This window comes from Lissotriton vulgaris, chromosome 4_1 (assembly GCF_964263255.1).
Source record: "Lissotriton vulgaris chromosome 4_1, aLisVul1.2, whole genome shotgun sequence".
Classification (NCBI taxonomy): Eukaryota; Metazoa; Chordata; class Amphibia; order Caudata; family Salamandridae; genus Lissotriton; species Lissotriton vulgaris.
The window spans coordinates 699,510,484-699,523,038 of NC_141691.1; the positions used below are offsets into that span (position 1 = coordinate 699,510,484).

The window sequence follows — 12,555 nt, forward strand, 5'->3', positions numbered from 1 at the left end:
GTAAGTATAGATTTTCTAAATTTTACTCTGTCTGTCTGTATATGTTTTCCTATGCAATACATGCATCTTCAAGGTACGTAGATGTAAAGTTGGAATAGTAGATCTATACTTTACTGTATGACCTTAACTTTCGATAGTCTGTCCTTTATATTTTGGTTCCACGAAATTCTGGGGGTTGATATTTCGTAGTACAACCAATCCTACTGATATTTTAAAAATAACCAAAAAAGGGACTAAAAGGAATGTTGTGCACCAAAACCTTGCATATTGTCTTTCCCCTGCAAATATTTGGTAAAGAATGCACCTTAAGTGCACAGCTTTAATGTTTGGTCATAGAGGAGGGCCACGTCCCTGTAAAAAATATACTTCTGGCTACGGGCCTTGCCTACATAACTCAGTATTTCGGATAAACCCTTCATGCATGGTTTTCTTTGAAGTACCGAAAGTGGGGCGCACAAGAAGTAGATCTCTGGGCAGTTACTGAAAACTTAGTACACTTCCCATCAAAACTACAAAGGGACTAATCACTGGAGAAATCTAAATGGATAAATTGGTCCAAAACGTGAATTGTTTTCCCCACCACATCCAATAGTCCATTACTCAATAAAGCGACTGAATTTGAGAGTATCTAAGATATATTGTACTTTCATGGGCCAGACCGATCTAGTTTTGAGATCAGCAGCATCTTTTTTTGTGCCATGTTTGAAGATATTGTGCACATCTTCGAATGAAGGCTGAAGGTGTGGATATACATCAATTCGAGCAACTGAGAGGTCGGGTAGGTGCAAGAGACTTTGCCTGGCAATAAAACTATTGTGACAACCTGCACGATCTCAGGTGACTAGTGCTGCATACTGCCTATGTACGATAGATTGGACCGAATTTCAGGTCGACTTAGTGGCACTACTTCAATTGACGAGGCCACTTTCCACTCACTCACCTTTACCGCCCCTTTTGGTCCTGAAGAAGCGCTAGGGATCTCCTCCTGAGACCATGCAAAGCTCGAAACATGTCGACCTACTGCATTACACTTTCATAAATAGCACACCATGATTGCAGCTACTAAGCTACCTGAGCAGCACTTAACTTATTGGTCTTTTAACCGTGACAGAGCTGTCCTCTTTATTAAATCTACTCACTCTGGCACCACTTTTTCACCCACCACTCGCCGCCTACTTCTCACAGAATAATACTGACCCGCACACACCTTGCGGCTCAAACAAAAGATCCCCGCCAAAGCGACTCTTCGGGTGACCCATAGTGCATTGCAGCGCCGGCCCAACTAAGAGCAGCGCCATATGGTGAAGCATGACTTCCTTCGGGGCATGTGAGGGCATCAAGTAAAAGTCTCCCTGACTGCCTCTATCATCCAAAACGATATTTCCCACACTTCTCCCCTAGGAACAGCAACTCTGTTTAGTGAATTGCGGATATACATCAAACATTGACTTCCTTAAACTTAACAACTTGACTCCTGTGCTTTTCCAGAATGGGAATCTAAATGAGTCACAGAATTGCAGTTGTGCTTGTATCAATCCTGATGGGGAAAATACTAGTGAAACCTGTTTTGACAGCATCTTTTGATTTTTAATTAGGTTTTTATCCATCTCATATTGTGAATGGCATACACCAGGCTGACAACCCCAACCTGGTGAAAGCTCTTTTGGTGAAAAATATTTGTTTGCAGATTTGATTTTCCTGCCCATAAGACCCCCCCTGCACTCACTACTCAAACCACATTATTTTTCTTTGTTTTTGTTGATTATTTTGTCATTTCGCGGAGGTCACCTCAGTATTCTTTGTTTGAGCCAGTGTGGCTCCCTTTCCCCAAATCCATGTTCTCTTTTTATCCTTTTGTCCTGTGCTTTATTATATTTATCTTGCCTTTTGAAGCACGTTGTCTCTGTTCGGCCTCTGATTCTCCAAGACATCTTGGTTACAGGAATTTTAGAAAACAGACTACGGTGACTCGTGTTACAGTTACCCCTAATTTGTATCCAATTATTTTTACAATCCTACTTCAGGATTTTCCCTTCTTTTTAATGGGCCAGAACTGGCATCTTGGACGGACCTGAAAATAATCCGGACCGGTATATTTATTTTTTGTCATCAAAAGACTTGCTTTTCTTCGCTTTGGATTATGGTATGCCATTTCAACCTTCTTGCAATAAGTATTTTTAGAGGGGTGTAGAATTTTAGAATTATGCTTATTCAAGTGATGACTCCTGCTCCTACCTGATGAATTTCCTACTTTCTAATATAATGGACAAAATTCGGGTAGTGTCAGCTGACAGACTTTTTATGTTTTCTAATGGGACAATATAGTGCGTTAACCCTCCCTTAGATAATGCACACAATTGTTTCTAATTTATCTCAACCACTGGATTAATGCAGTAACATTCTCGTTGAACCATTCCACACCAGCAGAACAATAGTTATAAATCTTGCACTTAGTGGAACACGCATGTTTTATTTGTTCTGATCTTACTTTTGTAGATTGCTGTGACTGCTACTGCACCCTACTGAATGTAATCGAAGGTCTCCCCTATTTGAATATACGATACATATATAATTTAATCTTGCTATCAGATAATGAAAATGCCACTTCCAGATTGCCTTTGCGATCACTTAACCAGTAGGTACCATAACTAAGATCTTTTGCAAAGTATTTTAGATTGGTAAATGTCGAGGTGACTACAGAAAAGTTAGTTTGTGCTTTCAGCAGTGTTTACTGTCTGTACCGTGGTGCTATACCGTGGTGCTAGAACTATCTTCTCACACCCTCAACCATCATTGCGTAACTGCCTTAGTCTGTTGATGAAGTTATGAATCTAAGTGAGTGCTCCTTGCTAAAGAAAAATTTATCTTTGGCGAAATAGTTTCCAGGAAGGAAATCCTTTTTCCACTTGCACACATTTTTTTTACAAAAATACAGATGCTAAAATATCGGTTCCCCTGGCTGTTTTATATATGGAAACGGACAAATCGACAGTATTGAGAACTCATTGAAGAGGACTGGTTCCATCCGACTCATGGAGCCCAACACCTGGGTGGGGACACAGTGCAGGAAGTTTTGACTGTTGATAAACGTCCCCTTGTCTATGTGCAGCTAAAATGTAGCAAGTAGAGCGCGTCAGTTGTGTATGCTGAATGCCGTTAAAACAGATTCTACTCTTCGGTTGTGCCCACTACATCTGAGACGCATCTTGGTGGCCAACGTCCCTGGGCCTCACTCCAAAACTCGGTGTCAAAGAACCTTCGCTTCCTAATGGACGAACCGCTCTCTAGATTCAGAAATAGGTCACCTTGACAAATGCTTTGGTCTACTTAGTCTCCAGCGGGAACTTTTCCACTGCATATTTGTGGACTGGTGAAGGACAGTATTCCACATTGATTATGAGTAGAATGGACTATGGCAAATCCCTTTATTTGGGTATGGCAGACTGTCTTCACAAGATAGCAGGCTGTCTAAAACATGGCTGCCATACTTATCTGTAATAGTGACATTTACAGTTTGACATCGGCCTGTCTAAACACCCTCCACTAGTTGCCAATCCGTAAGGAAACCAAATTTAAACTTTTATGACATCTCCACAAGGCACTCTACCACACTGGCCTAGCCATTGTGCCTGTTAAGTGGAATTCTACAAATCTGCACAACACCTGCCTTTGTCCAGTCTCCCAGTGACTAAAGCCAAACGCATCAAAAAAGCTAGGATGGGTAGTTGTTCATTCACCTACCTGGCAGCCGCTCATTGGAACTTAATGCCCACTGATCTGTCTGACCTCGGACCATGCCATGTTTAGGAAAACACTAAAAACTGGACTATTCTCTGCCTAAGGCAAGTGCTGTAATGTCTGGTCTTGAAGCAATCTAGCGCCTCTGTATCCCTCTTGGGACGAGTGTCTGCCCTCTAGAAATAATAAATAAATGTCTTCCGTTGGTCAGTAGCCTGCTGGTCAGGATCGCAGGAAATCGTTAGAGGATGTCGTTCCCATGTGCATGTCTTACAGTGCCTATGCAAGTATTTTATAGGTTTGTGCTTATGTGTCTAAATGGTGAAGCAACTGAGTGCAAGTGAATGTATAAAAGAAATTGAAATATACATACTGCTGCCTCTTTCACCCACAAAACAACAAATCAGTGTGTTTTTCTGTCTGTCTGTCTCAAAGAATAAATAGACTGGCCCTACTGTCTGCAAGCAACTCACTTCTATCCCACATTGGAGGATACTGTGCAAGCTGAACAAATAACTACAATGTTTTCTGAGGCACAGTGTGTTCTGCCACTAAAGCAGAAACTTAAAGGAAGCAGAGGTTCTATCTGAAACCTTTTCCTATTGTTTAAGAGGACTGCAACAAGAAATTTCTTTTAAGAATAAGGGTTGTATTGCTTCCATTGGAGAAGTAAAGTTTTTATCCCCTCCATCCAGGTCATGAATACCACTAGGGGTCTACAGAAGTGAATGAATGTCTAAATTGGGTGTATTCTGAAGCTCATAATGCTACTTTTTTAAGCATTTAGTTTACATGTCATCAGAAACGTACTAGTGGCTTTCTTATTTTAGGGGAGCCGTAAATTGGAAATCTGCGTATAAATATAAACTTTTTTGTTTTTTTTAGATCGCGAGGAAGGCGATCTGACTCTAAGGATTCTCTGCGTTCAGAATCTGCAGACTCAAGGCAGGCATCAGTACCACGTAGAGGTGTGGAACAGTCCCGTCACAGAAGGGATCACAGCAGCAGTCCACACAAACAGAGGAGTAGAGACAAGAAAAAAGATTCAAAAAAGAGAAAGGAAAGGTACGTAAGATTGGTGTTTTTTCTAGTGTCATGTCTGCAACACAATCTCAGCACTTTTTTGTACGGCTTGCAGAGGAAGTTTATGTTTAATGTATATATTTGTTGTTTTTGTTAATCATTACTCTTTTAGGGTTGGGTTTTTGTGTTTTATTGCAACCTCTGTTTCTGCACCCTTTGCCTTTAGATGTACTAGCAATTTCTTTAAACATGTCTGACCATGGAACATCACGCTTCGTCTGTTAGATTTGGGTTATTTCTATTTGCTGAATTAGCAAGATTGCACAATTACAAGGAGAGTCTCAGAATCGCCTTGGTAGTTTGTTGGGGCTATGTTAAAAGACTAGAAGATATTTAGAAACCAGGGACCTTGAAGTATTATTTCTTTAAGGGTTTATCCCCAAATTTTTACTACAGGAGTATGTTGGTCAAACAAGTCATACGTATGGAGACCATCTATGATAATGATCTTTGTGAATCGAACTATATTGCTTTATTTCTTCATCCCCGTTTGATATCTTTGATCAGTGCTGCGTTCCTAGCCCAACTTCACTGTGCAGATGCATTGTACACTAGGTAACTTGTAGTAAGAACTGGGAAACTGGCTGACCTAGAATAGATTTCCATGATAATTCTCAACTAGAAGCTGGAACGACATCTGGTGGCCCCCTACCCTCAGAAGCCCACCCACCCCCACAGACCAGGCATGCAACCTTGGACTCATCCTGAACGCCGAGCTCAAAATGGACCGCCAGATCAACTGTTGCATCCTCCTGCTATCACACCCTCCGCCTCCCACGTGAGTCCTTCAAATGGATCCCCCTCGAGCACAGAAAGACTGTCACTCATGCCCTCGTCACTAGCAGACTAGACTCCTGCAACGCACTGTACACCGGAATAAACAAAAACCTCACCCGCAAGCTACAAAACATACAGAACGCCGCTGCAAGATTGGTCCTCAACCTGCCAAGACACTGCGAAATCTCCCAGCATCTGCGCACACTCCACTGGCTCCCCATCGAGGCGAGAATCCCCTTCAAGATCCACACACACACACACACTGGACCAGCATATCTGAACAGCGGAATCCAATTCCAAGCAGCCTGAATAACCCTACGATCAGCCCAGCTCTCCTACGTCGTGGTCTCCCACGCCAGAAAGACCAGATCAGGAGAGGTCTTCTTCCTCGCGGCCAGAGCCTGAAATGCTTAACCGCTCCACCTCAGACATCACTCCCCATCTTCATGAGCAACCTCAAAACATGGCTCTTCAACAGACTCCCTGCTTGATGGACTGGAACATGCATCTCCCCTCCTCCCCTCCTCCCCAGCGTCTTGAGACCCTTATGGGTAAGTAGTTGCCCTTAACAAACACATGATTGATTGATATATTTTTTCTGTCTTTTGGCAAAATATTATCCCCTGTTGACAACCCCAATCCACTGCACCCCCCTTCCCATTAAGGATATTGGCTTAACCTTACCCGTGAAAGTAAATGTACTGCCGTATCAGGATAGGATTGTGCTTGCCTAAATTTTGTGAGTTTGTGAGTTAGATTTTTCTCCTACTTTGGCGGGTATCCACACACTGGAACTCGCAGTACACCCGTGAACCTTCTGTGCTATCAAAGAAAATGTTCCTATGCTAATAAGTACAATTCCACTTTTTGTGAGTCATTGGAATATTTTCTTGAATATTGTCCTATGTTGGAACCACTAGCAAATACAGAACTGTGTCCAGGCTTTCAGTTTGAGTACCTATTTTTATCTCATCCTCAAAGCCTTTCATTAAGTTCCTGGTGACTCTATAGTTACTCTTCTACAAGTATGTAACCCCGCTTGTAAAATAAACCCTGCTGATAAAATAAACCCAGGCTTACGAAAAACATGTGTTCGAGGCATATGAGCTGCAAATACTACACTATGCATTAGATCGCCACCTGGTGTTGGACTTGGATGATTGCATGTTGTTGTCGTCTTGGAAGAAGTCTTTTGTAGTCCCGAGATAGGTGACTCCTCCCTTGGACGATAGTGCGCATGGGCATCAGCTCCATCCTTAGATTGTTTTTTGCGCCACTGGGTTCGGATGAAATTTTTCCGCTCTGGCTAGAAATAGACTTTTCAAGCACTTGGAAGCGCTAAAAAGTCTCAAAACTCTTCAAACTAACTTCGATACCGACTAACATGGTTTGATTCTATTAGCTCGATTCCGGTCGTCGACGCGGGCTGTTGGGCCTATCCACGCCGTGAGGCCTACACCTCATAGAAAGGACGCCATTCAAGAAATGCCCCGGGTGTAGATCAAAGTTTCCACGCAGTCACCACCAGGAGCTCTGCAACCTGTGCTTGTCGCCAGAACACGACTAATCCAGCTGTACAGCCTGCGCGTCCTTTCGATCCAAGAAAACCATCAGAGATCGGAGGGCCCATCGACACAACATGCAGAGATCAGCTCTGGAACCGGTGGATATCTTCGACGAGGTTCCGCTAGTTCCCGAAGAAGATTCAGATGATCTCCAGATCGTATCAGAGGCAGATGACTCCATACCATCGGGTCAGTGCATGAGTACTACTGCCCCTGCACCACATACAGCACCCAGATCGAAGGCAAAGGTCAACACTCCGCCTCCGGGGCCCAGTCGCGACCGAAAAACCACTTCGATAGCCCCGCCATCGATCTCAGCTCCGAAGAAACTAACTAAGCCTTCCGGTAGCTCGGTACCAAGCAAGCCACACGTGCCGATCCCACCAGCTCCCTCGGCACCGAAAGAAGTCTCGACTCCGAAACCGTCGGCTTCTAAAGAAAAGGGTACGAAGCCAGCGTCCGACGCCTCGAAGTAGACGAGACCAGCTTCCACTCCAAAGACAGTCTTTAATGCCAAAACCGTCAAGGCCTGATTCAGACGCGTCCAAAGCCTCGAAACAGCCTACGACACCGAAAAGAACACCTTTGGAGCCGCAAACTACGCCAAAGGACACTAACAACTCCTAAGGCTAAAGACCAGCAGCAACCTCGCCCGGTACCGAAGAAATCGGCGCCGACAAAGGTTTCTCAAGCAGAAGAACTTTTACAGCCAGATCCTCTGCAAAAGAAGATCTACTTCGACTCCATGACAGGTCAGGTGTCCACCACACCACACCACATAAAGAGGAAGGCAGATGAAACATCCACTCCTGTGGTTCCTGCCAAGAAGAAGGGCTCTGCCACGTCCCCTATGCATTCTTCTTCACCTATACTTCCTTCTCATTCATCTCCTATTCCTCTTAACAATTCACCACAGATTTCTCCTTCACATTCTCCTCATCTCCTGTTCCTCTTAACAATTCACCACAGATTTCTCCTTCACATTCTCCTCTTTTGTCACCACACTCACCTCAAAATGATGGTGAGTAAAGTTTAGGAGGAGGGATGGACACAGATGAGCCTTTCCCGTACCGTACAGGTGACAGTCTGGGAGTACCCAAACCCAAAGGATATACCAGACATTCCTGACCCACATTCATACCCATCAAAACCTTCTCCCCCAGAAGATAACATTGGATTTGGGTAACTATTAAACAGAGCTGCCATTTACCACGGGGTCACTATGCTTTCTAACGAGGCAGAGGAAGATTTCCTATTAGATACATTTGAACAATAACACAGATCTGTTAAAATTCTTCCTATGATTAAAGGGGTCATCAAACATGCTCCAGAAATTTTTAAAGACCCTGCGAGTACTAGGATTTTGAACCCGAGGATTGAGAAAAAATATAGGCCTGCACCTGCAGATCCAGCCTACATTAAAGGGCAACTACCATTAGATTCCCTAGTCGTCTCCAATGCTAGAAAGAGAGCAAACTCACAAACTTCAGGTGAGGCACCTCCACCAGACAAAAAATCAAAGGTCATAGATGTCTCAGGCAAAAGAATAGCCGCTCATGCTACCAACATATGGAGTATAGCTAATACTCAAGCACTCCTTTCCCGATAGGATAGGGCTCATTATGATCAGTTAGAGAAACTGCTAGACCATCTACCTGACCAATATAAAGCACAAGCAAATGATCTTATACAGGAAGGCAAACTCATTTCTAATGCCTCCATTAAGTGTGCACTACACGTTGCCGACACTGCATCTAGAGCTGTAAATACTAGTGTAGTACTTAGAAGACATGCGTGGCTACGCATTTCAGGATTTAAACAATAGGTCCACACTACCATTTTAAATCAGCCATTTAATCAGAACCAATTGTTCGGACCAGAGGTTGACACAGCACTGGAAAAAATTAAAAGGGACACACACTGCCAAATCTATGGGAGCTTTAAAGTCCATACAACTTAGAAGTTCCTTTTGTCGCTCCTTCTATAGAGGGGGCTCAAAACAAACCGGTGCAGACAACATAACATCCTTCAAATCCAACACTCAAACATCCTCTAACGAGGGATATTTTAGAGGAGATTTTAGAGGAAATAACAACAAGGGAAGAGGTGGTGGTAACGACAGTAATCGAACCTCTTCCGTCACAAAACAGTGACTTCCCTCTGCTCCCCTAACAGCATTCCACTGCTGTGGGGGGCAGACTAAACCAATTCCTGCCTGTCTGGAACTCCATTACAACAGACAAGTGGGTAAGACAGATTATCCAGTATGGCCACTGCCTGGAACTTGCAGCAACCCCTCCCCACATACCACCCAGGCAGTGTCCAATGTCTACAGAACACCTTACTCTGCTTAAACAAGAAGTTCTGTCACTTCTACAAAAGGACGCAATACAATTTAGTTCCTTTACAAGAACAAGGAACAGGGGTTTACTCGCTGTATTTTCTAATTCCCAAGAAGGACAGGACACTGACCTATTCTTGACCTCAGGCCCCTCAATCATTACATACAATCAGATCATTTTCATATGATCACCTTACAAGTGCTCCCACTGCTGCAACAAGGCGACTTCCTTACAACACTAGACCTAAAGGACGCCTATTTCCACATTCCTATACATCCTGCTCACAGGAAGTATCTTGAGGTTTGTACTGGAAGGACAACATTATCAGTTCAAAGTCCTTCCATTCGGAGTGACAACGGCACCACGAGTATTCGCAAAGTGCCTAGCAGTAGTAGCAGCACACCTCAGAAGACAACAAATACATGTCTTCCCTTACCTAGACGACTGGCTCATAAAAGCCAAGTCATTCAATCAGTGTGTCCAACACACACATCAGACAATTCAAACATTACACGACTTAGGGTTCACAATAAACTACACCAAGTCGCACCTCAGCCCTCTCACATACATCAGTATCTAGGGGCTTCAATAAATACATCCACAGCTCTAGCGTATCCCAGTCCAGCAAGGATACAGAGCATTCAAGCCTTAGTCACAATCTTTCAACAGCAACAATCTCTGCAAGCCAGAATGTTCATGAGACTAATAGGCATGATGGCATCTTGCATCTTCATAGTACCATATGCAATACTGCAGATGCGCCCATTACAAGAATGTCTAGCAGAGCAACGGAACCAGGCACAAGGGCAACCAACAGACCTGGTGTTGGTAGACAGTCGCACACATCACTCTCTGCAGTGGTGGAACACCAAAAACTTGACTAAGGGGCGGCCGTTCCTCAAGCCTGTTCCACAGCTAGTGCTCACAGCAGAGGCATCCCTCACAGGATGGGGAGCTAATCTCCTACACCTTACAACTCAAGGACAATAGAACAGTCAACAACGATTGTTCCATATCAATCATCTAGAGCTGCTAGCAATATTCTTAGCACTCATTCCAAGTACAAGTACAGGACAAAGCTGTCTTGATCGGGACGGACAACATTACAGCCATTTATTACATACAAAAACAGGGGGGGACACACTCTCTACAACTGTCCCTACTCGCACAGAGCATTTGGAGATGGGCCATTCCACAAAACATATATCTGTTAGCAGAGCACCTTCCAGGAGTTCACAATCAGATAGCAGATATGTTGAGTCGGCAGACACAACAAATTTACGAATAGTAAGTACATCTGCAGGTTCTTCAATCATTCTTTCACCAGTGGGGTCATCCAGACCTAGATCTGTACGCCACACACAAACGCAAAATGCCCAACCTTTGCCGCCAGGTGTCCACACCCACTGTCTAAGGGCAATGCGATATGGATGAACTGGTCAGGCAAATTTGCGTACGCTTTTCCGCCCATACCACTAATACCATTGGTAGTACACAAGCTCAGACCAGTCTCTAAAACTGATCCTGGTAGCTCCCACATGGGCACGCCAACCATGGTTCACCACACTGCTAGAACTATCTCTAGTTCCACACCAAAAGCTACGACTGACTCCATCCCTGCTCACGCAAAACCATGGAGACAACAGACATCCAGACCCAAATCAATTAAATCTGGCGATCTGGCTCCTGAAGTCTTAGAGTTTGGTTATCTTAATCTACCACCAGACTGTATGATTATCATTAAAGAGGCCAGGAGACCTACTACTAGAGCTTGTTCTGCTGCTAAATGGAAAAGATTTGCCATTTACTGCAATAATAATCAAATTGATCCCCTGGATGCTACTATCCAAAATATAATTTGCTACCTTTTACATTTACAAAGGTGTGACTTGGCATATTCATCCATACGCCTGCACCTGGCAGCAATTGCTGCATACTTACAGAACAGACAACATCTGTCTCTTTTTAGAGTACCTGCAATTAAAGCATTTATGGAAGGATTAAAAATAATCATTCCACCCAGGTTACCACCTTCTCCAGTGTGGAACCTCAACGTGGTTCTTAAAAGGCTCATGGGACCCCTTTTTGAACCTCTACACAAATGTGAACTGCAATTCCTCACATGGAGAACAGCTTTCCTTATTGCTATCACCTCTTAGAAGACTAAGTGAGATGCAAGCTTTCACTATACAAGAACCTTTTTTACAACTACATCGTAACAAAGTTGTTCTAAGAACTAATCCTAAATTCCTTCCAAAAGTAATTACTCCTTTTCATTTAAACCAATCTGTAGAGTTACCAGTGTTTTTCCAAAACCTGGACTCTGTAGCAGAAAGAGCTCTACACACTCTAGACGTTAAAAGAGCTCTTCTCTACTATATAGATAGGACTTAATCTTTTCAGAAGACAAAACAATTATTTTCATCTTTCTCTCCACCTCATAAAGGCAACCCCATCACTAAGGGTGGAATTGCAAGGTGGATTGTAAAATGTATTCAAGTCTGCTATCAAAAGGCAAAACGTACATTAACAGTTCCTCCTAGAGCGCACTCCACATGCAAGCTAGTAGTCTCCATGGCTTTCTTAGGGAACATCCCCTTAGGAGATATATGCAAGGCAGCAACATGGTCTACCACACACCTTCACTAAACACTACTGTGTTGATGTGCAAGCCAAGCAGCAAGCTGCAGTAGGCCATGCTGTTCTTAAAACTTGCTTTCAAACAACTGCAACAGATACAGGTGACCACCGCTAGGGGAGACACTGCTGCACAATCGATGCATAGTGTAGTATCTGCAGCTCATATTCCTCAAACGGAAAATGCTACTTACCAGTATGCATCTGTTCTTGGCATGTAGAGCTGCAGATCACTACACGCCCTCCCGCCTCCCCAGGGCTTGTATCTGTTCCAGTTTCTATCTTACTTAGATGCACACGCATGGACATCTTTTTCTTTACTTCTACTAACTCTATAATTTCCCACCATGGCGAAAAACAATCTAAGGGTGGAACCGATGCCCATGCGCTCTATCGTCTAAGGGTGGAGTCAT

At 43.6% G+C, this 12,555-nt stretch overlaps 1 protein-coding gene across 1 annotated transcript in view; it reads left to right on the plus strand.

The window, feature by feature from the left end:
- SNRNP48 (small nuclear ribonucleoprotein U11/U12 subunit 48) overlaps nucleotides 1–12,555 on the plus strand; it is a 94,518-nt gene that overhangs the window by 68,372 nt on the left and 13,591 nt on the right. The window contains exon 8 of the mRNA XM_086964996.1: nucleotides 4,624–4,803. Coding sequence (XP_086821122.1) covers nucleotides 4,624–4,803 — 180 coding nt within the window. The remainder of the gene's footprint in view (nucleotides 1–4,623; nucleotides 4,804–12,555) is intronic.